The following is a 27,146-nucleotide window of genomic DNA, read 5'->3' as shown; positions in this document are numbered from 1 at the left end:
TGTGTTAAAAGCCTGTTGCCTAATAATCTTTCATTTCATGAAGAACAGTAGACTAACCTCAGAGAAATCGAGAACATTTAAGTGACAGGTTTCACTCTTTTAAAACATTGCCAGTTTTCAACTTAAAATCAATGAACACTCATCTGGTATTTCCTGAAGAAAAGTTCTGGGAAAGATTTTTTGTTCCAGATGTGTTTGTCTTATTTTAAAGGTCATTTTTATGTTTTATTTAAAATTTATAAGGATGTAGTGTCCTAAATTCTAAAAATCATTTTAGTACATTTTCATGCCTTGCCATAGTGAAAGCCAGCAAACAGACTCGGAGATGTTTGTTCTCCGTATTAGCATTTGACAGTAGACGAGAGTTAGCACAGTTGCCGTTTTGGCCAGCTTTGGCATGGTTACAGCATGCTTTCTTACAGTTAGTCAGATACAAGTTGGAGGGGTATAAATGGGGATTTACATTTCTCTAGGAGCTCCCAGATTAAAGTCTCTCTTTGGAGATCATGAGAGGGTGCTTAGTTAAAGTTTTTATTTTCTAATTTTTTTTTAAGGTTTCTTTATTCATTTTAGAGAGAGTGCACACAAGCAGGGGGTGTGGCGTAGGGAAAGAATCTCAAGCAGACTGCCCACTGAGTGCGGAGCCCATTGCAGGGCTTGATCCCACAACCCCGAGATCATGACCTGAGCCGAAACCAAGAGCCAGATGCCCAACCAACTGAGCCACCCGGGCGCCCCTTAGTTAGAGTTTTTGAAGGAGGTTATAATATTTGAAGGAGCTTTTTATAGCCTGGAAAAATACTTTATTTCAGTGTAAAGATAAGGTCTTTATAATCTAATTTCTCATTTATGTGTTCAGATAGGAAGGAAACATTTTCAACTATACAGTTTGTGCTAAGGAAAAATGACAGTAATATCAAATACCACTTTAAGTGGTGTGTTTAGCCCTAAAGAAAACAGATGTTGGGATTGCTGTAATATTTCAGATCACAATAACATTAATGAAATCACTGCATTTGTACTGAGTTTACGTAACAACCATGGCTGCATATTTTTTCATTCACTTGAGAACCTTCTGTTTGGTTGCTGGAATGTTGCCATGGTCACATTCTGTTGGGCATAGAGTAGTGAACTCTGGAATCAGTGGCAACCCAGGACACATAGGCTTGGAACTAGGGTATCTGAGGATTGTGCCCTGTGTTAAAGCCACACTTGGCATGGACCAGAAGACTCTGAAGAAACTGGTGGAATCCATCAGTAATACTGTGAAGAACTGTAAGTACTGACCAGACATCCAACACTGCCTGAACATCCTTATTCCATCAAATAGAAACATTGATAGACTTGACATTAGCAAGTTCTTTGTAACCCCCAAAATAGGGTTTCTCTAATTTCTAATATTTTGGCCATTTAAAAAAATAGATCACAAGTGAACTTACAAGATCCCTGCACTTACACTGGAAATATTTAATATTTTAAAATATTTTAATCCTAAAATATATTTGTGTATGTGGAAAGAGTAATTTGAGAACTTCTGTGACAGCATGAGTGCTAAAGGATTATGTTCCAACCAAGTACTGATTTTGTTAAGTCTGAAATTTGATAAGAGATTTCAAACTAAAGATTTACTCTGACCAGTTCCCTGAGTTTTCTGGCACAAAACCCATAGAGGCAGGGGATTGATAGAGCTACAGAAGATACTTTAGATGTTGAAGAAATAGCACATGGCGAGTGTTTATTAAAATTAACAGGTTTGGGGGGATTCCTTGCCCTGATTGCCCCGACAGACCTTAAAAAGTAATTGTCTATATTTTGTCTCAGGCATGACAACAAGCAGTCCTGACTGAGAATTCTGAGAATGTCTTTAGACTGAGGAAATTACTTTTAGTTCAGACCCTCCTAACAGCCTCATTATTGGGGCTGTACTAGTATTAGGCACCACCCTAAGAATCTCATTGTAGACTTAATTCAGTTTTCTTTTACTCCAGGTGTATTTTAAACGACATGAGTTCCTCAGGCACTTCTAGGGCCTGTCTTTCTAATCCTGTCAGACAACCCAGAATCCATCTGGCAGATTTAACCAATGTTGAATATGTTATCTTCTGTTATTTGCTGTTTTCTGAGCAACCTGAGTTTTACAACTTTCAAAAGGAAGTTTTGCAGACTTTAAAAATCTAACTTCTCTCCCCGTTCTAAAGAAACTTTTCATTAATGTCTGCTACCCAAATGTGTGTTCAATACCATAATTTGTTATTTGAAAGCAATTCTCTGACAGTCTGTAGGTTATGAATATATAATACTAGATCAGACCCATATCCCATATAGTCTCCTACAAAGAAGATACTTAGCAATTATTTGAAAAGAGAAATGAGTTGCATTCCTTTCCAAAGCTTTGATGTGAAGTTATGATCAAAAGTTCAGGCTATAGCTATTCACCAGTGTAACCAGATTACTATTTTACACTCAATTACTAACAACTCATGTTTATTGAGCTCTTCATTGGAAAATGCTGTGCTAAGTGGTTTATGTTTATCTTCAATTCTCAAAACAATGAGGTAGGTGGTATTTTCCATGCTTCCAGATGAGGAAACCCAAGTCTTAAACTGTCTAAAATTACAGTGGACTTTTCTAGTGGAGGCAGAACTAGAACTCAGGTAAGTCTGATGCTAGAGCCTGCACTCAGTCTTTATTTCTCAAGTTAATGCTACTGTTAAGCATTCTAGACTCATGGTCATTCTGTATAGTACTATCCCATAGTGCAGAATGAAAGTTGAATTTGGCTCACTACTTGGGTCCTTCAATTGAGACCAGGATAGACACTGGCCTCTCATGACTGGAATTTAATTTCGTTGTTGCTGTTGTTTTAAGGTTTTATTTTTAAGTAATCTCTATACCCAACATGGGGCTCCAGTTCACAACCCTGAGATCAAGAGTCACATGGTCTACCAACTGAGCCAAGCAGGTGCCCCTGGAATTTGGTTCTTTAGGTAGGTGTGGGGAGGGCTAATGACTAGTGCCGTCTTGGCTGCCTTCTCTCAAGAAAGGATTGTTTTGGGGCAGCTGGCTGGAATAAAACATTCTAGAGCTAGAGCTGCACTGTCCAGTTAACAGTAACCACTAGCTATGTGTGGCTATTACTTAAAAAAAACTTAAATGATCTCTACACCCAAGGTGGGGCTTGAACTCAGGACGCTGAGATGAAGAGTCTTCGCATGCTTTAGCAACCAAGCCAGCCAGGCGCCCCATTTTTTTTTTAAGTGGATGTGTGACTATTTAAATGTAAATTAAAATTAAGTGGCGTTTTTAATTTTTTTTAATTAATTTAAAATTTAATTAAAATTTAATTAAATTTGGGAAGTGACGGAGACGAGCTAGCGCGTCGAAGATACCTCTATGGTTTTCCTCCCGTTCTTGAGTCGGGAAATGGCCGCTGTGTGGTTACAACGGAGATAAGTCCCGGGAACGGTGCTTTCGGCGTTTCAGGAATTTGAATTTAGAGTTTAATTTCTCAGAACATTTTCTCCAGGAAGAACTTTACAGTATCTTAAAGACTTCACTTGACTGTTTAATCCTGCATAAAACCCAAGGAGAAAAGAAATGCGTCGCTCCAATTCTAGATCACATTCTTCAAGATCAAAGTCTAGATCACAGTCTAGTTCTTGATCAAGATCAAGATCACATTCTAGAAAGAAGAGATACAGTTCTAGGTCTCGTTCCAGGACATATTCAAGATCTCGTAGTAGAGGTCGTATTTATTCTAGAGATTATTGCCAAGATTACAGAAATAATAGAGGAATGAGACGACCTTATGGGTACAGAGGAAGGGGCAGAGGGTATTATCAAGGAGGAGGAGGTAGATATCATCGAGGTGGTTATAGACCTGTCTGGAATAGAAGACACTCTAGGAGTCCTGGACGAGGTCGTTTACGTTCCAGGAGTCTAAAAAGAAGATCCGTTTCTTCTCAAAATCCCGAAGCAGATCTCCCTGGTCATATAGATCTAGGTCTCCAAGATCATCCTCTTCTCGTTCTTCATCCCCATATAGCAAATCTCCTGTCTCTAAAAGACGAGGGTCTCAGGAAAAACAAACCAAAAAAGCTGAAGGGGAGCCCCAAGAAGAGAGTCCTTTGAATAGTAAATCACAGGAGGAACCGAAAGATACATTTGAACATGACCCATCTGAATCTGTTGATGAGTTTAACAAATCATCAGCCACATCTGATGATATTTGTCCTGGCCTCTCAGCTTATGATAATAGTTCTAGATCACCTCATAGTCCTTCACCAATTGCTACACCACCTAGTCAGAATTCATCTTGCTCTGATGCCCCCATGCTCAGTACAGTCCACTCTGCAAAAAACACCCCCTCTCAGCATTCACATTCCATTCAGCATAGTCCTGAAAGGTCTGGGTCTGGTTCTGTTGGATATGGATCTAGTCGGTACAGTCCTCAGAATAGTCCAATTCATCACATCCCTTCACGAAGAAGCCCTGCAAAGACAATCACCACAGAATGCTCCAAGAGATGAGGCTAGGGGACGTTCTTCATTTTATCCTGATGGTGGAGATCAGGAAACTGCGAAGACAGGAAAATTCTTAAAAAGGTTCACAGATGAAGAGTCTAGAGTATTCCTGCTTGATAGGGGTAATACCAGGGATAAAGAGGCTCCAAAGGAGAAAGGATCAGAGAAAGGGAGGGCAGAGGGAGAATGGGAAGATCAGGAAGCGCTAGGTTACTTTAGTGATAAAGAGTCTGGAAAACAAAAGTTTAATGATTCAGAAGGGGATGACACAGAGGAGACAGAGGATTATAGACCGTTCAGGAAGTCAGTCCTTGCAGATCAGGGTAAAAATTTTGCTACTACATCTCACCGGAATACTGAGGAGGAAGGACCCAAGTACAAGTCCAAAGTTTCATTGAAAGGCAACAGAGAAAGTGATGGATTTAGAGAAGAAAAAAATTATAAACTTAAAGAGACTGGCTACGTAGTGGAAAGGCCTAGCACTGCAAAAGATAAGCACAAGGAAGACAGAAGTTCTGAGAGAATAACAGTAAAGAAAGAAACTCAGTCACCTGAGCAGGTAAAGTCTGAAAAGCTCAAAGACCACTTTGATTATAGTCCCCCTCTACACAAGAATCTGGATGCACGAGAAAAGTCTACCTTCAGAGAGGAGAGCCCACTTAGGATCAAAATGATAGCCAGTGATTCTCATCGTCCTGAAGTCAAACTCAAAATGGCACCTGTTCCTCTTGATGATTCTAACAGACCTGCTTCCTTGACTAAAGACAGGCTACTTGCTAGTACACTTGTCCATTCTGTAAAGAAGGAACAAGAATTCCGATCCATCTTTGACCACATTAAGTTGCCACAGGCCAGCAAAAGCACTTCAGAGTCTTTTATTCAACACATTGTGTCCTTGGTTCATCATGTTAAAGAGCAATACTTCAAATCAGCTGCAGTGACCCTAAACGAGGTTCACTTCGTATCAGAAAGCCACCAAAGAACATAGTACCAGGCAAAAGAGCCCTGAGATACACAGGAGAATTGACATCTCTCCAAGTGCCCTGAGGAAGCATACTCGTTTAGCAGGGGAAGAGAGAGTTTTTAAAGAAGAAAATCAAAAGGGAGATAAAAAACTAAGGTGTGATTCTGCTGATCTTCGGCATGACATTGATCGTTGGAGAAGTAAAGAACGGGGGGATTCCAAGGGCTCCAGGGAATCCAGTGGATCAAGAAAGCAGGAAAAAACTCCAAAAGATTACAAGGAATACAAATCTTACAAAGATGACAGTAAACATAACAGTAGAGAGCAAGATCATTCTCGATCTTCATCCTCTTCAGCATCACCTTCTTCTCCCAGTTCTCGAGAAGAAAAGGAGAGTAAGAAGGAAAGAGAAGAAGAATTTAAAACTCACCATGAACTGAAAGAATACTCAGGCTTTGGAGGAGTTAGCCGACCACGAGGACCCTTTTTTCGAATTAGAGGCAGAGGAAGAGCCAGAGGAGTTTTTGCTGGGACAAATACTGGTCCAAACGACTCAAATACTACTTTTCAAAAGAGACCGAAGGAAGAGGAATGGGATCCAGAATATACCCCAAAGAGTAAGAAGTACTTCTTGCATGATGACAGAGATGATGGTGTGGATTATTGGGCCAAAAGAAGAAGAGGTCGTGGTACTTTTCAACATGACAGAGGGCGCTTTAACTTCAAAAAATCAGGTAGCAGTCCAAAATGGACTCATGACAAATACCAAGGGGATGGGATTGTTGAAGATGAAGAAGAGACCATGGAAAATAAGAAAAGAAGGACAGACGCAAAGAAGAAAAGGAATAGTAAATCTGAAGTGAGATTGCAACAGAGAGCAGAACTTGCACCCACCATTTTTTACCTGATTTTTGTTTTCAAAATAAGAATGTAAGCATTTTACTTAAATTTTACTGTTTGCAAGTAGTCAATAGAAATTTTGTTTTAAGTCTTCAAATACCTTGAAAAATAGTAGACTGTATGTTGAAAATTGTACTGAAATAAAGTAGAAAATTGTTACGTACCATATTTGTAACTATCAACTTTTAAAAAATACTTTTACTGTTTTTCTTACACGCATTGTAATTCGCTTTGTCTGTAAGATATGGTCAAGTACAGCTCTGTGAAAGTTCTGATTCTCTTCCTTCCCTGTTTGTTAATGTTTATTCTGAAGTAAACGTTAGCTCTACATACAAATCCCTGAACAGAAGTTGTTTATAGAGACCACACTAATTATTTTAACCGTATACATCTGTTTAACATTCTCCTTAATTCAAACACACTACATTGTAGGGTGACTAATTTTTGAGGTGTACCACAGAAAAGGTTTTTACTTTGGTAAACTAAGCTAGTTTAACATGTCAGCAGATGTTTAAGAGGAAAAAAAGCTTTGCCAATACCTAAAAAGTATAAGCTATTAAAAGATCCAAAAGTATGAGGTTTTTTTGTTTGTTGGTTGGTTTTTTTTTTTAACTGAAAGCAAGCAGTGACCTATAAAAACTATTCTTAGGCTCCTTTACTTTTGGGGCTCAAAAAAAGTTGTCTTTCTATTCTTATTTGAAAGTTTGAGTCATGGTCTTAGATATTAGCTAATCTTTTTGAGAGAGAAACTGGTCTGTAATAATACAAATAAAAAATCCATTCCTACCAAATGTATTACTTTAAAAAAATAAAACAGAACAAAACCTGTAATCTTGGTCTTGGTATGGAAGAGGATTATGCTGCAGAATAACTTGATATATTAGAAAGATGTACCTGATTTCATATCTTACATATTTATTTGAGCTTCTGGACAGCTGAAACATTAGTTTGTAGTCTAACCATAAGGAAAAATAGGCAAACAAAACATTGTTCATTAGTAGTATTTTAAGTAATTTGTTTTTCAATAAAAAGTTTTGACAGAAAAAAATAAAATTTAATTAAATTTAAATTTAATTAGATTTAAACTAAATTTAATCTAGTGGGGGTGGCAGATCATTACCTCAGGGCGTAATAAGTGGCTTTATGGGTATGCCACCTACGCATTGTCACAGGGCCCTATGCTTAGTTTAATGCTCTGCTAAAACTGACTTAAAAATGTTTTGAGTGAGCGTCCCATGTTTTCTTCGCATTGGGCCCACAAAATCTGTAGTTTATCTTGGCTGTGTACCTCTTACTCCTAATATGGTAGGAGTATCTTCACCATCAGAATTACCTAAAGATTCATATTGAAAATGTAGATTCCTGGGTACCACCCTAGGTACATTTAAAAATCTGCAAGTGGGAGCCAAGCATCCAGATCATTCACTCCATGTATTAGACACACTGAAGCTTAAGAATTTCTGATCAAAATTGTCTTTTCCAAGTGAAACTTCAGTTCCTTTTTTTTAATGCGTTCAATCTCTTTTTTTGATTGTTCTAAATTTACACATTAAGTTGCATATTCACACATCCTTGGCAATCTGGTTTTGTGTGTGTGTGTGTGTATATGTATTTAATTAAATCTTCGCTTTCTTTGGTTTCTGTAGAATTTGAAACCTAGCTAATTTATTGTCTTGGTATTATATCTCACATTGGAGGTTAATTTTTACACTTAAGCCTTCAAACCTGTCATTTAGAAACAACTAATTTACAGGGGTTTCAACTACCTATTGCCTTTCCTTGTGCTTTAAACCCAGAAAATCATACTTTTTTCTTCCTTCTTTAGAATCTTGAGTACTATTGCTAACTACATGGTGGCTATCTTCCCTCAGAATTTTTTTTTTTAATTTAAAATTCAATTAGCCAATATATATCACTAGTTTCATGAAACTTCAGTTCTGTCAGCCTAATAGCAATCCCAGCTTGACTGATAGTGAGTTAGGAATTGACCCAGTCTTTTTCATACATACTGTTGTTTAGCCACAAATTTTACACCTAGTAGATTAAAACTTTTTTAAAGCTAAGTGAAGAATTTTAAAACTTCCCAATAATTTCATGTTGTTTGATTCAAGTGATTATTTTGCTAAGAAGTTACTTTGGATCCTGACTCATCCGGTATATTCCTTTACCTCTCCTGTTTACAAGGGGTTATCATTTATTTAGCAAACATTTATTTGAGAGCCTACTATTGTGCTTGGTACTCCTGGATGCTGAGTAGATAATTAATATAAGGATAAGAGATTTTTCATATGTCTTGCTAAAATCCAAATACTTTGTGAACTACATTTCTCTGATCCACTCCTACTAAAAGGAGGAAATAAATTAAATCTAGTATGATATACCCTTATGAATTCATGAGGCCCTGAGTGTTGATGAATTTTTAAAGATTTATTTATTTATTTGACAGAGAGCAGGAACACAAGCAGGGGGAGTGGGAAGAGGGAGAAGCAGGCTTCCCGCTGCGCAGGGAGCCCGAGGCGGGGCTCGATCCCAGGACCCTGGGATCATGACCTGAGCTAAAGGCAAACGCTTAACGACTGAGCCACCCAGGTGCCCCGATGAATTATTTAATACAATTGATCTTCTCTTCTGGGACTTAGCCCAGGACCATCTATAGACCCAGTAGCCCAGTATTTGCCTTTCACTATATTTGTGAGACATAACATGGTCCAATATGTATGCACACATAGGTTAGTATACATACATATTTTCCAGCTATGTCTGCCGAGAGGGCTTAGAAATATTCTACCCTCCCCCATTATGTATTGGGCTTAGAAATATTAATACCCTGGTAGTAACAAGCACACCCAGTGCCTAGACCTTAGTGTCTAAATACCAGTCTCCAATAAAAAGAACCAGGATTCCTTGAAGAAGTAGCTGTACAGAGTGTAAAGGAAACCCTATGCTACACCTGTGTGTTTCTCTTTTACTCTGACATTACTACCACACTTATACGTCTGACACTTCTGGTCTCCAACTGTGTGGTTTTTTCCAGCAAGCAATTTTCTGTGGCATCCCAGCGATTTCTTAGTCCTGACACCACCTGAGATGGCATCAGATCTCATAGGTTGAATTCAATTCCACAAGACAATCTCCCACTTCTGGGGCGCCTGGGTGGCTCAGTCAGTTAAGCGACTGCCTTCGGCTCAGGTCATGATCCTGGGGTCCTGGGATCGAGCCCCACGTCTGGCTCCCTGCTCAGCAGAGAGCCTGCTTCTCCCTCTCCCTCTGCCTGCCACTCTGCCTACTTGTGCTCTCTCTCTATCTCTCTGTCAAATAAATAAATAAAATCTTTAAAAAAAAAAAAAAAAAGACTATCTCCCACTTCAGATGCCCATCACAAGTCCAGGTTATTTTCACTTCTGACTGACTGGCTATAAAGTGGAGGTCCAATTTGCTAGAGCAGCTCACAGAACTGAGGAAAACAGTTTACTTAATAGATTACTGATTTATTATAAAAGGATGTAATCAGGAAGAGCCAGGTGGAGGAGATACATAGGGCAAGGTGTGTGGAAAAGGGCATGGAGCTTCCATTCTCTCTCCCAGGACCTTCATGTGTTCACCAGCCCAAAAGCTCCCTAAACACTGTACTTTGGGGGTCTTCAGAGAGGTTTCATCACATAGCCATCATAGATCATTAACTCAATATCCAGCCCCTCTGCAGAATAGGGGGTGGGGCTCAAAGTTCCAGGCTTTCAATCAACGGTTTGGTCTTTCTGGTGGCCGTCGCCAGCAGTCACTCATTAGAACAAAAGATTCCTATCACCCCTTGTGTTCCAAGGGATTTAGGAGTTTTGTGTTGAGAACCAGGGTCAATGACTAAATTGAACAAAAGATACTCCTACTGCTCAGATGAGTTAGGAAATCCCAAGAGTTTTGGGAGCTATGTGTCAGGAACCAGGGGCAGAGACCAATATATATATATCCTGTTATCTCACCCAGGGGTGATATGAGATTGGCCTGGCAAGTAGTGCCAGGAAGCAAAGAGGTGAAAAAGCCAATGGATTGTGCTATGTGAAACATACAAGAGCCAACTGAAACTCCTAATGGCCAAAACTGGAATAATTTGAGCAAGAAAATTAACAATTATTATAAGTATATGTGACCGCACCCCTCCCCCATAGTGATATAAATAATTGAGTAAGTAAATGGGAAAAGACCTCGTCCTTTCAGGAGAACTCCAAATAATAGTATCAATACTCCTTCCCAAGAAGTGGAATTCCATTTTACTTGACCAGTTGGCTTCTAAATAGATTGTGGAAAGGGAAAATAGTAACTACAGTGGAGGACCCCGTAGACTAGCTAAACCAAGTGATCAAAGTTATCAGGAGTTAACATTGTTAATATGTATCCCCCTGACATGTGAGAACAGCAATTTATCTCTAGTATTCTCCAAAACCCCTAGCCACAGTCTAATCATGAGAAAAACATTAGGCATACACAAATTGAACATAATGCAAAATAAAATCTCAAGGTCACGAAAGACTGAAAACTAACAGATTTGAAGAGACATGACAACCAAGTATATCCTGGCTTGTATTCTGGAACCTCCCCAAAAAGGACATTTAGTGGGAAATGGGTAAAATCTATAGTTCAGTTAATGTGCCAATGTTAGTGTATTTGTTTTGACAACCGTACCATGGTTTTGTAAGGTGTTAACAGGGAGAGAGTGAAGATTTTATGCAAACTATCATCATTGCTTCTCTTATGTGAGTCTAAAATTATTCCAAAATGAAGTTAAATAACATGGGCCAATCTCTAGCACCTCACCATTCTCCTTACCTATGATCTTTCACATCTCTTTTACAATGGTTCCTTGACCTCATGAGTAAGGTTTTAGGTATAATGAAATGTGAGCTTACATGGATAAAACCCCAAAAAAGTTATTACCTCCTGAAGATTGTGCCTAAAATCCCTGATAGCTGTGTTGGATGACTTGTTAGTATTTGACTCAGAGCAGCTCCTGACTCAAAACCTCCCTTTCCTCAGGGATCCGTTTTCACATTGTTCGTGCTAACATTTCCACTCATTGATAATTCTCTCCCTCAGAATTGAGCAGGACTACTTTCAGGCAATCATTAACATACTCTGCACTCCACATAGTGCATCCACACCTGAGCTTCCTTTTTCTTCACACTCAAAAAAAAAGAAGGCTTTTCAAGTTTTTGTCCTCAGAGCAGCTGCATCCCCTTCTGTGACCTAGCCTTGAAAAGTCACATCGCCTCATTTCCACTGAGCTCTACTGGTTGAAACAGTCACACACACCCACACACCCACACACACACCCTACCCCCTCCTAGGTTCAAGTAAAGGAGAGATTCCATCTCTCAGAGGAATATCAAAATCATTGTACAAAGAGCATATGGGATGGGATGGACTGTTAAAATTGTCTTTAGGAAGACAACCTTGTTACATCTGAACTCACCATTCATAAGGTAGTTTCAAGAATCTACTACAAAAGTGTTCTCCCTTAAGTGCAAATATGATCCTGTTAACTTGCCAGCCAAAATTTTTCAGGAACTCGTCATTGTCTGTAAAGTCAAGTCTGCTACCTAACCCCACCAAATCATCTGCAGCTAGCTCTCAGAACATAACTCCAAGCTGCCTCCTCTGGCAAATGCTTATCTTTGGCAGGCCTTAGCTTAAGTGACACCTCCTTGGGACTTTTAATTTCCTACTGCCTCCCGCAATTGATTATTCCTTCCTTTGAGTCACTGCCAAACACCATCAATCATAGTGCTTGTCATACCTTGTTGTACTTTTTTATCTCTTAGCCAAAGTGTAACAACTTGGCAGGCAGGAAGCATGGTGTATTCATTGCCCAGTTCACAGGGAGCTCTTAATTAATGCCTATTGGATGGATAAAAATGATCTTTAGGTCATATTTCAGGACTTACATTTACACTGTGGAGCCTGAGAATCTAATTCAGTTCATAAAACAGTGTTAGTAGGTACTTTTGTAATTGCTTATTCTTCAAACTTGTCAACCATTCTCCTAAGAACCAAATCATTCTGACCATTGTAGAAAACATAATGTTGCAAACTGCGTATGTGCTATGTGTTGTCATTGATTTCAGTTTGAGAAATCATCTCAAAGACAGCATCTAAAATCTCTCCCTATAAAAAGAAAAAAAAAAAAGGAGGGGGTTGGAGGAGAAAAAAGAAATAGTAACCAGCTTTCCTTCCTAACTCTTCTGGTTCTTTCAAATAATCTTTGATTCATAGAATTGGGCTTTTAGAAACTGGAAGAATCCCAGAGATCATCTAGGACAATACCCAGTTTCATAGGTGAGGACCCTGAGCCATAAAGAAGCTATATGACTTGTCTAAGTCCGCTGTTTAGGTAAGAAACAGAAGTGGAATCCAGGCACTTTAGTACCCCCAACCCACTAAATCTAATCCTTTAATTTTCAGTCGTGACAATGCATTAGAATCATCCATGCACTTCTTTAAAAATACCCTTTTCCTAAGTCTAGAGTGAAACCTAAGTATGAATATTGGAAAATTCTGTTTGAAAATTAACATCTCCAGCCCCTTCCCACTCTCTGACCTCATTTCCACCTCCCTAACCAAAGCCCTATCGCTTCCAAGCCTGGCTTCTATGCTTCCAGTTTTCCCCTTAAATATAATTTTGCCAGATGAATTTTCCTAAACCACTTCTCAACCCTTAAGGCCTAGAAGAGTCAACCCACCTCTTGTTTAAAAGCTAATTCCTGGGCACCTGAGTGGCTCAGTCAGTTAAGCATCTGCCTTCAGCTCAGGTCATGGTCCCAGGGTCCTGGGATCACCCCCGTGTCAGGCTCTCTGTTCAGTGGAGAGCCTGCTCTCCCTCTCCCCTTGCCCATCCTCCCCACTTGTGCTCTCTCTCAAATAAATAAAACTCTTAAAATAAATAAAAAATAAAAGCTAATTCCTGCGCCTGATGTTAGTGATTCTGACTTGGTAGGTCTGGGGCAAGACATGGGAATCTGGATTAAACAAACAATGGAGAGGGGGTTGATTCTCCCATACAGATGGTCCAAAGATGGTCCATGAGAAAATCACTGCTCCTGTAAAATGCAGCTGATGCTTGAATAACCTGGAGGATACAAGCACCAACCCCACACAGTTGAAAATCCATGGTTGACTCCCCCAAACCTTAACTCCAGTAGCCTATTACTGAACTTACTTAGAGGCAATTAACATATTTTATACATTTTATGTATTATATATCGTATAAAGTAAGCTAAAGAAAAGAAAATGTTATTAAGAAGATGCTAAGAGAATGGGGCACCTGGGTGGCTCAGTCAGTTAAGCTTCCAACTCTTGATTTCAGCTCAGATAGCGATCACAGGGTCGTGAGATCGGGCACTGGGCGTGGAGCCTTAAGGTTCTCTCCCTCTTCGTCTACCCCTCCCCATTCTCTCTCTCAAAAAAAGAAAGAAAATCTTAAGAGAAAATATATTTACAGTACTGCACTATGTTGGGTTTTTTTTTTTTATCACATTTAAGTGGACCCATAGTTTGAACCTATGTGGTTCATGTCAACTGTAAATATTAATTTTTTGACTAGGCTTTCAAGGCCGTCTGCCATTAGCCCATCATCTTCAATCTTATTTTTTCTCTTCTCAACTTGCTGTGCTCCCAATAAACCATGTTCAAACCCAACCGCAATTCTACTTCTTTCCTTTACCCATGTTTTCTCTCCCTGTAATTCTCTATTGTACTACCCTCAACACATTCCTTCCTGTGTAAATGCTATGCATTCTTCAAGTCTCTGTTCAAAGTCTGCTCCCATGAAAATGGCCCAACTCCTCTTTCCCACATTGATTTCTCTTTCTTTACATGTCTATAATTGTGAGTGTTAATATTACATAATTTTTCATTTACATACTATCTTATGAGACTTCTGGGTGACGCCCAGAAAGGAAAGCCCTCAAGTAACAAGTCAATGTCATACTTTTTAATCGCTAGAGCATCTAACACCATGGGAACAAAAGAGCTGCTTAGTAGAGTATTTTTTATTAGATTGGAATACTCAAGAACTAAGTCTAAGCTGTATTTATTTGTATTTTTATTTTGCAGTCAAAAAAAGTGAAGTAGAGTGTCTCCTAAGACTTTTTCACAGCTTGGTGGAAAGAGCTAATGTAAGACTTAACAATTTTGGACTAGATCGTAATGCGTTTCGAGCAATCCTGCACAGCATATTTGGAATGACTGATGATATACTAATGAACAGGGGTAAGAGTCTTAAGAAATTGAAATGAGCCAAGCTGAGATGGCAATATATGTGGTGTATATATTAATATGTGGCAAATATACATTTGTAATGACAAATTTATATATGGCAAATTTGTATATATATATATGTATGTATTCAGTTGTCATCAAAGACTCCGAATTTTTTTAAAAAGATAGATTGAGAGGCGCCTGGGTGGCTCAGTCATTAAGTGTCTGCCCTCGGCTCAGGTCATGATCCCAGGGTCCTGGGATCGAGTCCCACATCGGGCTCCCTCCTCGGCAGGAAGCCTGCTTCTCCCTCTCCCACTCCCCCTGCTTGTGTTCCCTCTCTCGCTGTCTCTCTGTCAAATAAATAAATAAAGTCTTTAAAAAAAATAAAATAAAAAATAAAAAGACTGATTGATTTAGAGGGAGAGCGCAAGCCCGGGGCGGGGCACAGAGGAGAGGGAAAGGGACAAGCAGATTCTGTGCTGACCACAGAGCCCCTCCAGGAGCTTGGGGGCTGATCCCACAACCCCCAGATCATGACCTGAGCCAAAAATCAAGAGTTGGACGCTCAGCCGATTGAGCCACCCAGGCGCCCCTTGAATTTTTCAAAGCCAAGCTAGAAAGACTTAATTGTGGTAAGACTGCCAACATAAAACAAAGGTTGATTTGATTGTGGGGATTGTTTTTAACAAAAACTCACTCAGAATTTCTTATCTCATAGTTATACCACTTTGAGAAATAACCAGTAATGAACTAAATAAGCCAGCAGTATTGTTTTTTCTTTTTAAGTTAAGCATATGGCTTTTTATTCCTGATGTCTTTGGATTCATATGCTGTAGACATGTAAACTATTAAATGACTTCTTTTTCCTCCTAAAAATACTGTGTCAGTACAAAAAATGATAATTACTCATTATACTAAAAAAAATAAAAGACAAGATCTTATATTTGAAATAGGAAATTATTTAATGTGATCCAGTTTCATTAACAAATTTTTAGTGTTCAATTTGATAAGTTTTGATGTAGGTGTATACCTTGAAACCATAATCATAATCAAAGTAATCAACATCACCCCTAAGAGAGTCAATAACACTTTATTTTCTATAGGATATTAAGATTTCATTGATAATTTTAAAAATAATGTCATTTTAGTAATTTATCTTTAGGTATTTTTTTTAAAGATTTTATTTATTTATTTGAGAGAGAGAATGAGAGATAGAGAGCACGAGAGGGAAGAGGGTCAGAGGGAGAAGGAGCCCGATGCGGGACTCGATCCCGGGACTCCAGGATCATGACCTGAGCAGAAGGCAGTCGCTTAACCAACTGAGCCACCCAGGCACCCATATCTTTAGGTATTTATACAGACTGTTTAGAACAGAATTTTGCCACTCTTTTTAAGTGCATTTTATTTATATTATTACTATTTTTTAAAGATTTTATTTATTTGACACAGAGAGAGAGAGAGAGAGAGAGCACAAGTAGGCAGAGTGGCAGGCAGAGGGAGAGGGAGAAGCAGGCTCTCTGCTGAGCAGGGAGCCTGATGGGCTCGATCCTACGACCCTGGGATCATGACCCGAGCTGAAGGCGGTCGCTTAACTGACTGAGCCACCTAGGCACCCCGATTATTATTTTTTAAAGTAATCTCTACATTCAACGTGGGGCTCAAATTCATGACCCCAAGATCAAGAGTCACATGCTCTACCAACTGAACTAGCCAGGCACCCCCTTTGCATCTCTTTTTACTTATTTATTTTTTAAAGATTATTTATTTTAGAAAGAGAGAAAGAGACAGAGCATAGGAAGGGGGAGGAGCAGAGGGAGAGGAGAGAGAAAGAATCTCAAGTAGACTCCCCACTGAGCACAAACCCGATGCAGGGCTTGATTCCAGGACCCTGAGATCATGACCTGAGCCAAAATCAAGAGTTGGCTGCTCAACTAGCCACCCAGGCACGCCTGCCAACTCTTTTTAAAATAAAAATTATCATCATCTTGATTAGCTCCACTGTTGTTCTTCTTGGCTCATAGTAATTGTACAAAACATCACAAGTGAAGTTCATCATTGATCATGAAGGAGAATTACTCTTTTCTTTCTACAAAAATCTGGGGGAAACATATTTCTAGTAATTCTGACTTTTAAGAAAGACTCTGCCAAAACCTTTTTTCCCCCTCAATTTGGGAGAAAAGTTTATCGGTGTGTTTTTTTGTTTTTGTTTTGGAGGAAAGTTATAAAAATCTTTTCATATATACTATATATACTTTTGAATTATAAAATAGCTGTAAATTGCAATATGCTTCTACGGTATTTTTCTTTCAGTATTTTTTGCATTTGACAAAGACAATGATAACTGCATAAATGCGAAAGAGTGGGTTAAAGGATTATCAGTGTTTCTTCGAGGGACTTTTGAAGAAAAGCTTAAGTGTAAGATTTCTATATGTGATTACTGACTTAGTAATATACATTGTCAATTTTGTATTTAGTGAATGCTTAAACATTTTTTAAAAATACAAAACCCATGTTCTCTATAGCAACCTTTCAAAAATAGTTCATGACAGCTTTAAAGAAAATGAAAACATGAAATGGGTGGCCTGTTTGATGGGAGAGTCCCTAGACCCAGGGACCCCCAACACTTCCTTCACTGGGTCTGTAATGCCTAAATGTCACCAGGACAACTCTTTGGCTTAAGGCCCAGGCCAAGACCAGCAAGTCAAGGTCAGGGCTTATGCCAACTCTAATGAGCCAGCAAGGCCAAGGTTTTTGTGGCTGCCTCTGGGCTCAGCAGGAAATGGGCCTTGATATAGGGCAGTGCATAAGTCACAGTGAGGCCATTCCTTGTCTTTTGATCAAAGAAAAAGATGTGAGGGATTGATACAAAACAAGATGAAACGCACATTAACCATAAGACATAAATACTCTAGTATTAGAATTTGTGTAGATGAGTGAAGAGAGGGAAGAAGGTTGAGGACAAAGAATGCCCACAGGCCCGCAGGGAGAAGGGTTACGGGGGTTTCCTACAGGACAGGAATGTTAGGAATTCCAAAGACAAAAGTTTCCCTATTCACAATTTTGCCTAAAAATAAATAGCTCTGGCCTCACTTCGCCTGTACCATTGGTGTGATGTATATTTGCTATGTTTTATACCTCTGGGGCCAGGTTTTGGGGTGAGGAACCTGGAAAGAGAATAGGAACAGTTTTAAATGGCATTCTTCAAGGGAACAATTGCTTAAAGTGTCAAAATTGCTTAACATGTCAAATTGCTTAAGAAAAGGCTGTGGAGTTCTGAGTAAGTAAGCAAATTTTTGTCCCTTGTTCCACTTGAATTTGGATTTGGGACGTGGAAAAGAAGATCCCTACATTAAACACACATTTTTTAAACAATAGCAACAATTTTTAAAACCACCAACTTTCTCTGACATTTACAATTTTTTGTTTCTCTGTTTTGTGGGGGGGGTTCTTAATTATTTTTATTGAGGTGAAATTGACATACAACATTATGTGGGGTTTCTTTTTTAAGATTTTATTTTGAAGTAATCTCTACACCCAACATGGGGCTTGAACCCACAACCCTGAGATCAAGAGTCGCATGCTCCACTGAGCCAGCCAGGTGCCCCTGTGGGGCTTTTCTTTCCCTTAGCTTTTCTCCAGTCTAATTTTTCATGGGGGTAACATTTAAATATAGTTGCCACTTAAGTTTGTTGCAGCTTTCTTATACAAAAGTCTCACTGAGAAGTGAAAAGCTTAAGTTTTCATGGATGTAAATTCTTGTGGTGGTACATAGGGAAAATGACTGTGACTCTAAGTTCTGTTATACATGAGTGAATAGCATCACACTGTCAAAGAATTTTCCTCCTCCAATTCCTTTTCCTAAAAATGTTTCATATACATTTCAGGATATGTTAACTTGGGAAAAATATTACTTCTCATAGGATTGTGCTGCATGTGTGCTATGGATTAAAGTACCTCAACAAAAAAGACACAGCTAATCTGATACTCTGGAATTTTATACCTGGTTCTATTGCTTTTGCCAAAACATTTAACTAGATTACAAACTCCAGAAAAGCTCCTTCTCTACTGTATGTTTAGCACCTGAGGAAGGTCATCTGTGGCATGAATGAATGGTTGGAAGTCGTGGAAGTCACTCTCCAGGGAGACAGAGATCATTTTGGATAGTGCAGATAGGCAGGCTCCAAGGGGATGACAGACTCACTACCCAAATATATTGAAAAATGTTGTCAGTTATGTAATCAAGTTTGTACTTAGTTTTTATACTCTAAGAAGAGAGTCATAATATTGAGATACACACACACACACACACACGTACGTATACACGAGTATGTATGCATTGAATGATCATAGGTTTAAATATTTATCTCCAGGGGCACCTGGCTGGCTCAGTCAGAAGAGCGTGCAACTCGGGTAGGGGGATGGGTTAGCCTAGTGATGGGTATTAAAGAGGGCGTGTTCTGCGTGGAGCACTGGGTGTTATGCACAAACAATGAATCATGGAACACTGCATCAAAAGCTAATGATGTAATGTATGGTGATTAACATAACAATAAAAAACTTTTAAAAAAGATCGTGCAACTCTTGATCTCTGGGTTGTGAGTTTGAGCCCCATGTTGAGTGTAGAGTTTACTTTAAGAGTATTTTTATATATCTCCTTTATTGCAGTTTCATCACATTTTTTTCAAAGTCTATAAAAATCTTTTGTGTTTTACCTAAGACCCAGGAAATCATTCTACTACAGGAGATGCTCAGTTCTGGGTCACATAATACATATAAACTAATAACCACAATATAATGGGATTGCTTAGAAATCTATGTATTTTCAAAATACTATATGGGAGTGATGAGAAAGTTCTTTCTAGTGGATCTGGTAGGTCAGAAGACACTTTCACAGAATAAGTAGCCTTTCAGTTGGTTCTTGTAAATCTTGAGCAGAAGGAAATAGAAAGAAGACCATGCTAGACGTAGAAACAGTAGGAATGAAAGCATGGATGTCTTACTGAGCATGTTGAGTTGGGAAAATTAGTATCGAGATGTGGGGCTAATAAGGTGAGTTGAACATATATCATTAAAATTGAATCTTAGCAAATAGGATCAGTTTCCTCTCCCCAACACTCCCATAGAGGACAGTTGTGAATAAACTATAATAAATAATGAAATATTGGTTGGAAGCAGGGGAGTTTCTGAGGAGATTGTTGAAGTTATCTAGGAAATAACAGTGGGGACAGAGAAGAGGAAAGAGACTATTAGTATTTACAAGTTGGAATTGATGATATCTCTTTGAATACAGAAGATATTGTTTATAAATAGTTTCAAGTACCTAAATTAAGCTCATTGATTTCAAAGTATACCAGAAACAAGAAGTCACCAAATAAGATAATGTAGTATATTTAAATATACCTGAAGACATCTTAGATATGTAAATTTCCAATGAGCTGCTTTTTAAAATACAGTTAGTTGTAAAGTACCTATAGGACTGATTCTCCAATATGGATTGAGGAATGGTTTCAACTGGCTACATCAGTTTTACCTAGGGAACATTTTAAAATACAGTTTTATCTGGAGAACATTTTAAAATAGCATTCCCGGAGCTGCTACGACCAAGGAATCTGGACTCTTACTTTGTGCTATCTCAATGAGGAGTTCTGTTTATTTGTTTTTTAATTATGAAGACAATATCAAATGTTTCTTATAAAGTTCATTCTGATATCCAATCTGTAACTGTTTCCTCTCCAATCTAGGTACATGTGAACAGGAATCTGCATCTTTGTCAACCACTTTTTTCCCCCAAATTCTTTTATTTTTCTGGTTTTATTGAGAAATAATTGACATACATCACTGTATAAGTTCAAGGCAATACAGATTGGTTTGATTTACATATACTGTGAAATGATTACTACAATAGGTTCAGCTAACATCTGTCTTCTCATACAGATACAATAAGAAGACAAGAAAAAGGAAAAAAAGACAAGGAAAAAAAATTCTCCCTGTGACAAGTACTCTTAGGATTCACTCTCTGAACAACTTTTCTCTATATCATACATCATTGTTAGCTCTAGTCATCATGTTGTACATTACTTCCCTAGTACTTATTTAACTTATATGGGAAGTTTGTACCTTTTGACCATCTTCCTCTAATTTCCCTTCCTTCAACCCTCTCACCTCTGGTCACAAGGCTGATCTCTTTTTCTATGAGTTTGTTGTCAGGTTTTTTGTTTGGTTTGGTTTGGTTTTTGTTTTTTCGGATTCCACATATAAGGGAGATCAGAGTATTGTCTTTCCCTGTCTTAATTATTTTACTTAGGATACTGCCTTCAAGGTCCATCTGTATGGTTACAAATTATAGGATTTCCTCATTTTTTAAATGGCTGAATGATATTCCATTACATGAATATATATATACCGCAACTTCCTTTTCCATTCATTGATCGATAGAAACTTAGATTGTTTCCAAACCTTGGTTATTGTACATAATGCTGCTATGATCATGGGGGTGCAGATATCTTTTTGAATTAGTGTTTTCATTACCTTTCGATATATTCCCAGAAGTAGAACTGCTGGATTATAGGGCAGTTCTATTTTTAGTTTTATGAGGATCCTCCGTACTATGTTCCAGAGTGGCTGCACTGGTTTATAATCCCACCAGCAGCAAACTAGGGTTCCCTTTCCTCCACATCCACACTAGCATTTGTTCTCTCTCTCGCTCTCTTTTTGATGATGGCCTTTCTCACAGGCATGAGGCGGTATCTCATTGTGGTTTTAATTTCCATTTCCATAATGACTAGTTGAGCATTTTTCTTGTACCTGTTGACTTTTCATTTATCTTTCTTGCAGAAATGTCTATTGAGGTCCTTTGCTCACTTTTTAATTGGGTTGGGGTTTTCTGCTATTGAATTGTAGTTCTTGGAGCACTGGGTGTTATACACAAATAATGAATCATGGAACACTACATCAAAAACTAATGTAATGTATGGCAATGAACATAACATAATAAAAAATGAATGTTAAAAAATTAAAAAATTAAAAATAAAAAATATATTTTGGATATTAACACCTTATCTGATATCGTTTACAAGTATTTTTTCCCATTCCACAGGTTGTCTTTTCATTTGTTGGTTTCTTTTACTGTGCAGAAGCTTTTTAGTTTGATATAGTCCCATTTGTTTCTTTTTTATTTTGTTGCTTGTGTTTTTGGTGTCATAGCCATGAAACCATTACCAAGACCTATGCCCAGGAGCTTTGTTCCTATGTTGTCTTCTAGGAATTTCACGGTTTCAGGTTTCATAACATTTTTGAACTCTCAATTTCAAAATCCACATCCAAGGGGGGATTTAATCCTGTGGAAAGAAGTATTTTAACTGTTCTTATCCAAGTCTTTACATTTCTTGTGCTTTGGACAGTCTGTTTTGAAGTTTACTATTTGAATGGTGACGGTTACATTTCTCGAGAAGAGATATTTGACATGTTGAAGAACAGTCTATGCCAACAGTCATCTGAAGAAGAGACTGATGAAGGAATAAAAGAGTTGGTAGATATAACACTGAAGAAAGTGGTAAGAATGAAAACCTATAACTTATTATATCCAATCAAGCAGATGTTGGAGAAAGCTAAAGACAAAGAAATGATTTATTTCCCTCTATAATGAGAGCAACCTTTATGAGGGCAAGGGATTTTTTTTGTTTTCTGCTCCATCCATTGCCTAGAACAGTGCCTGGCTGATAGTGGGTGCTCAATAAATACTTATGGAATGCCTGGGTGATTAAATGAATCACTGCACAAAATGAATGTTAATTAGTTTAAAGTGTTTTACTATCCGTAAAACCTCATTAATGTGTGGGTGGTAGTGCACCAGATTTGATTTGTGTAAAATGGGATGCTACTCTCACCTGTCTTCATGACCCTCGCCCTCCAATCCATTGAAACACTATAACAAGATAACATAATAATTGAAATAGTTGTCCCTTATAGAGTACTTACTATATGCCAGACCCTTCACAGGACTTTAATATATGAACTCATTTTAACCTTAAAACAACCCTATGTAGTAGAAATTACGATCTCTGTTTTACAGATGAGAAAACTGAAGTACAAATAGGTTTACCCAAGGTCACACTAGAAAATGGGGTGCAGAATTCTTTCAATGAAACCAATAGTACCACTTTATTATGAACACAGTAATTTCTCTCCTCTTACTATGACCCCATCCTGGATACCAGTGAAAATTTGTGACTCTAAGGCAGCCTGGACCCAGCTCACCTCCATTACTCTTCAGTGGATCAGGAAAGAAATAGATGATGGGGGCTGCTGAGTCTCGCCTTCAGCTAACACAGACTCTAGCATATCTTCTTCCATTAGAGATACTCTCACTAGCTGCTGCTAGGGCTCAGGGTAGACTTCTTGAGAGATAGTATGTTTCCCAGTACTAAACCCACTCCCTCCTTTTTTGAAAAGAAATATTATGGAGTGAATTTTTTCTGATAATTATTCAAACGTTTCTCTAAGTTAGACTCTCAGCAACCCTGATTTAGTTATGCCCAGAAGTGAAAAAACAAGAGCCCATCAAATCAAACCCAAATTCAATTAAGTAAAGGCATTTATAATTTACATACATGGTCTCCCCCTGTTTAATCTCCCAGAGTCCCTGTCATTAATGCGCCAGGCAGGTCTGTCTTCTTCCTGACTTACACTCCCTCATATTGTCAGAATTCAGGTTGAGCCATTGTTCTGCATTTCCTCCCCATACCTCTCTGGCTACCTAAAGGCCATCTCAACCATCCTGAAAGACCTCCCAGTGGTCTGCAAGCATCTTTTCATGATTCTAGTCCATCCTGAGCTGTTACTGCTCTCAGTGCCTTGCTCCTTACCTGAGCAACTTCACTTTTTTTTTTTGCAACTTCACTTTTATCCTTTTCACATGATGGGCTCCCAAGTCAGAAATCCTTTGAGGAACAAGTTCTACTACTACAAATTAAAATTGAAAATCTTTGCCCTATGGCACTGTTTTTAATCACAAAAGTAGCAATATAATAATATGTGTCCTCTATTTTTCTTATTCCCCCAATTAGAGTGCAAGTCCTTTAGGGACAGGGCTATATTTTATGTATCTAAAGTAACTCAGGTGTCTTAGTCCTCTTGGACTGCTATAACAAAATACCAGGCTGGGTGACTTAAACGGGAATTTATTTCTCAAAATCCTGAGACTGCGGGGTTGGGCGGGGGGCGTCTGGCTGGCTCAACTGGTAGAGTATGCAACTCTTGATCTCAGGGTTGTAAGTTCAAGCCCCATGTTGGGTGTAGAGATTACTTAAAAATAAAATTTTAAAAAGTCCTGAGACTGGGAAATCCAAGATAAGGTGCCAGTTAATTCACTTCCATGGTGAGGGCTCTCTTCCTGGCTTGTAGACAGCCACCACTTCAATGTGTCCTCACATGGCAGAAAGAGGGAGCTCTGGTCTCTCTCCACTTACATGGATAGTAATTATATCTTGGGAGGTCCACCTTCAAGACATCCAAATCTAATTACCTCCCAAAGACCCCACCTCCAAAATCATCACACTGGGGGCTTTAACATGTGAATTCGGAGGCAGGAGGGACACAAACATTCAGCCCATAATACCAGGTATTCCAAATAGACTTACAGGAATAAGATAAGTAGCCTTGATAAAAAGTACCTTTTGATTTACATAAGTAGTGTCCACAGAAGTGTAACTAATAATTTTACTTGGCAAAGAGTTATTTTCCAGGCATAATTAAAAACTATCATTTATCAAGAAATCACCTTCCTCTCTAGGATTATGACAACGATGGCAAAATATCTTTTGCAGACTTTGAAAAGGCAGTAAAAGAAGAGAGACTTTTGTTGGAGGTGTTTGGACCATGTTTACCAGAAGCAAAGGTACAGTGCCAACAGCTCAAATTGGTTAAGAGAAAATTTTAAGGGATCAGAAAGTAGTACTTGCTAGACAACTCACCTCTGTAGGGGTTTTGGCACACTGCTGCAGTTCAGGCAAACATGAGGGTCTCAGCTCCATCCTAATGCTGTGGGGCCCAACAATAATGACTATTTATTATATTCAACAGACTTTTTGAGCTTGTAACTTCTTTAGCTTATACACAATTCCTGATTTCTTTTATGTTAATATCATTTTCCCAAAGAAAACTAGGGTATATTGGTTTGCTTAAGGGATAGAACACTGAACAGTGTATTCAGCAAGTACCCACCATAAACTGCTAGGACAAAACTTGGTCTCTTTCAACCCAAATGTTGTCAAACATTGAGAATAATTAAGTTTTAAAAATCTTGGACACATTTAAAGTACTTTATAGTATTTGTGCTCATGAAGGTTTTTCATTGATGAATTTGACACAAGTTTTCTGAGCCAGAAGAGCCAGCCTAATAATTGATTTGACACATTAATATTTTCTTTAATTCTTCCTTTGATCAACTGCTTTGCAAACCTGTAGAAACTTTTTATTCTCTGTAGTAATTTGGATGGCAATTTTGTGCATGAAATTGCATGATGTTAAGCTCTCCTGAGCTATCTCAGCTCATTTCTCTAATTTGTCCCATTGTGGTTTATTCCCACATTTTATTTTATTTTATTTTTAAAGATTTCATTTATTTAATTGACAGAGAGAGAGAGACAGAGAGAGAGGGAACACAAGCAGGGGGAGTGGCAGAGGGAGAAGCAGGCTTCCCACTGAGCAGGGAGCCCGATGCGGGGCTCGATCCCAGGACCCTGGGATCATGACCTGAGCCGAAGGCAATCGCTTAACCAACTGAGCCACCCAGGCGCCCCTATTCCCACATTTTAATTCTGCCTGGAAATATGTGGTAAAATGCAATGTGTGAAAGGCAGACTTCTCATTTTGAGACTGATGGGGAACAGTATAGAATGGACTGGAATGGAGAAACTACTTAGGTCAGATGGAACACCAACTAATTCCCAGAATTCAGCAGCCCAGTTATCCAGAGCCTTGCTACTCAGTGTAGTCTGTGCATGAGCAGCAATGGTATCACCTAGTAACATGTGAGAAATGTAAAATCTCAGGCCCCACCCCAAACCAAATGCCTCAGAATCTTTTTTTTTTCTTCCTTCCTTTTTCCTTCCCCTCTCCCTTTCCTCTCCCTCCCTCCCTCCTTCCTTCCTTTTGATGCTTGACACAGCAAAGGTTCTACTTCCTGTTATTGTGGTCAAATATTGTGTATGTTGGTGGGGATGGGGAGGCACACTAGCCTCCACACAGTCACTGAAAAGATCCTGAAAAGATCAGAAATCCATTCAACAACACAGAACCCACTGAGCAGCTCCTCCCTTTAAGAATTTAAAAATTCTCCCTCTGAGAATTTTTTTTTAATTGTGGTAAAATACATCTAACATAAAATGTACTGTCTTAACTAATTATAAACCTACAGTTCAGGGGGCGCCTGGGTGGCTCAGTCGTTAAGTGTCTGCCTTCGGCTCAGGTCATGATCCCAGGGTCCTGGGATCGAGCCCCGCATCGGGCTCCCTGCTCCGCGGGAAGCCTGCTTCTCCCTCTCCCACTCCCCCTGCTTGTGTTCCCTCTCTCGCTGTCTCTCTGTCAAATAAATAAATAAAATCTTAAAAAAAAAAAACAACATACAGTTCAGTAACTTCAGGTACATTCACAATGTTGTACAGTCTCTCGAACTCTTTTCATCTTGCAAAACTGAAACTCTATACCTTTAAACAATTCTGTATTCCCACCACCCTCCACCTCCTGGCCACTACCATCAGAATTTGCGTTTTAATAAGGCCCTGAGGTAGAGATTCATAGCATCTTAATGTCTGAGAAGTATGTTCTAGACAGTAACTTGCTCTTCCCAATTCTATGCTTGGGTCTCTCAGGTGTCTTTTACAGTTCAGCAGAGAAAAATATCTAATTACCTTACAAGGAAGTAAAGCCAAACCCCCTGCCTGCAGCTTCTTTTTAAAACCATCCACCACTTGGAGCCATCCCAGCAAGTTTGTATCAGTAGGTCATAACTGATGATGAACCTTCCTAACTGGTACATTCAAATTCAATCCAATAGGCAAGAGGTCTTTAGGTATAGAGAGAAAAGAAAAACAGACCACCATTTGGTATGGGCCTTCTCAAGTTATTTTTATCAGTAAAAAAAAAAAAAAAAATGGCAACAGCCTGAACATACTTGTTCCAATTTCCAATTATGTGATTCACTGACAGGAAAAGCAACGTGGGTATGCTAAAAGTAGTGGTTAGCAGTCTAGCATTTACAAATACAGATTCATTTCTGCCAAGATAAGCAAATTCTTCTTACAAGTTAACTGAAGAATGTAGGCTTTTAATTTCAGCTTTGTTCTAATAGTTTACCTTTTTTACTTTACAGAATTGTATTGATTTTGAAACACTGGCATTCGGACATATCCTGACTTCTAGTTTTGGAATGTGAATCACTCAATACTTATATTAAAATCAGAAACAGAACCTGACTGCTTATCTTCATTTGCATTGTAAAGTTTTTATCT

At 38.6% G+C, this 27,146-nt stretch overlaps 1 protein-coding gene and 1 pseudogene across 3 annotated transcripts; both read left to right on the top strand.

The window, feature by feature from the left end:
- Positions 1–240: 240 nt before the first annotated feature.
- LOC112824895 (calaxin-like) lies at positions 241–27,105 on the top strand. 3 transcript variants are annotated; one of them, XR_012380206.1, is made up of 6 exons: positions 241–1,275; positions 14,491–14,646; positions 16,948–17,052; positions 22,038–22,189; positions 24,462–24,532; positions 27,008–27,105. XR_012380206.1 is itself a non-coding variant. In XM_025872875.2 (6 exons), the coding sequence occupies exons 1-6, from the start codon at positions 1,041–1,043 to the stop codon at positions 27,068–27,070; spliced, it is 816 nt and encodes a 271-aa protein (XP_025728660.2). In that variant the 5' UTR covers positions 245–1,040; the 3' UTR covers positions 27,071–27,105. The 3 variants fall into 3 exon arrangements, 2 of the variants coding, with proteins under 2 accessions (XP_073754890.1, XP_025728660.2); XM_025872875.2 differs by having other exon boundaries at positions 245–1,275; positions 24,428–24,532; XM_073898789.1 differs by lacking the exon at positions 16,948–17,052 and having other exon boundaries at positions 244–1,275; positions 24,428–24,532.
- On the top strand, positions 1,585–7,447 carry LOC112824893 (bcl-2-associated transcription factor 1 pseudogene; annotated as a pseudogene).
- Positions 27,106–27,146: the final 41 nt, after the last annotated feature.

Source organism: Callorhinus ursinus, unplaced genomic scaffold (genome assembly GCF_003265705.2).
Source record: "Callorhinus ursinus isolate GAN/ISIS: 27379988/994484 unplaced genomic scaffold, GSC_fseal_2.0 scaffold12, whole genome shotgun sequence".
Lineage (NCBI taxonomy): Eukaryota > Metazoa > Chordata > Mammalia > Carnivora > Otariidae > Callorhinus > Callorhinus ursinus.
Note: the sequence above shows the minus strand (reverse complement) of the source record. Positions and strands in the feature narration are given on the sequence as shown.

Bases quoted from the DNA above. Each gene is read 5' to 3' on its own strand.
- LOC112824895 (XM_025872875.2), top strand. From the start codon at position 1,041: ATGGCTGCATATTTTTTCATTCACTTGAGAACCTTCTGTTTGGTTGCT. The intron at 1,276-14,490 runs GTAAGTACTGAC...TTTATTTTGCAG, and splicing joins CAGTAATACTGTGAAGAACT to TCAAAAAAAGTGAAGTAGAG. The intron at 22,190-24,427 runs GTAAGAATGAAA...CTTCCTCTCTAG, and splicing joins ATATAACACTGAAGAAAGTG to GATTATGACAACGATGGCAA.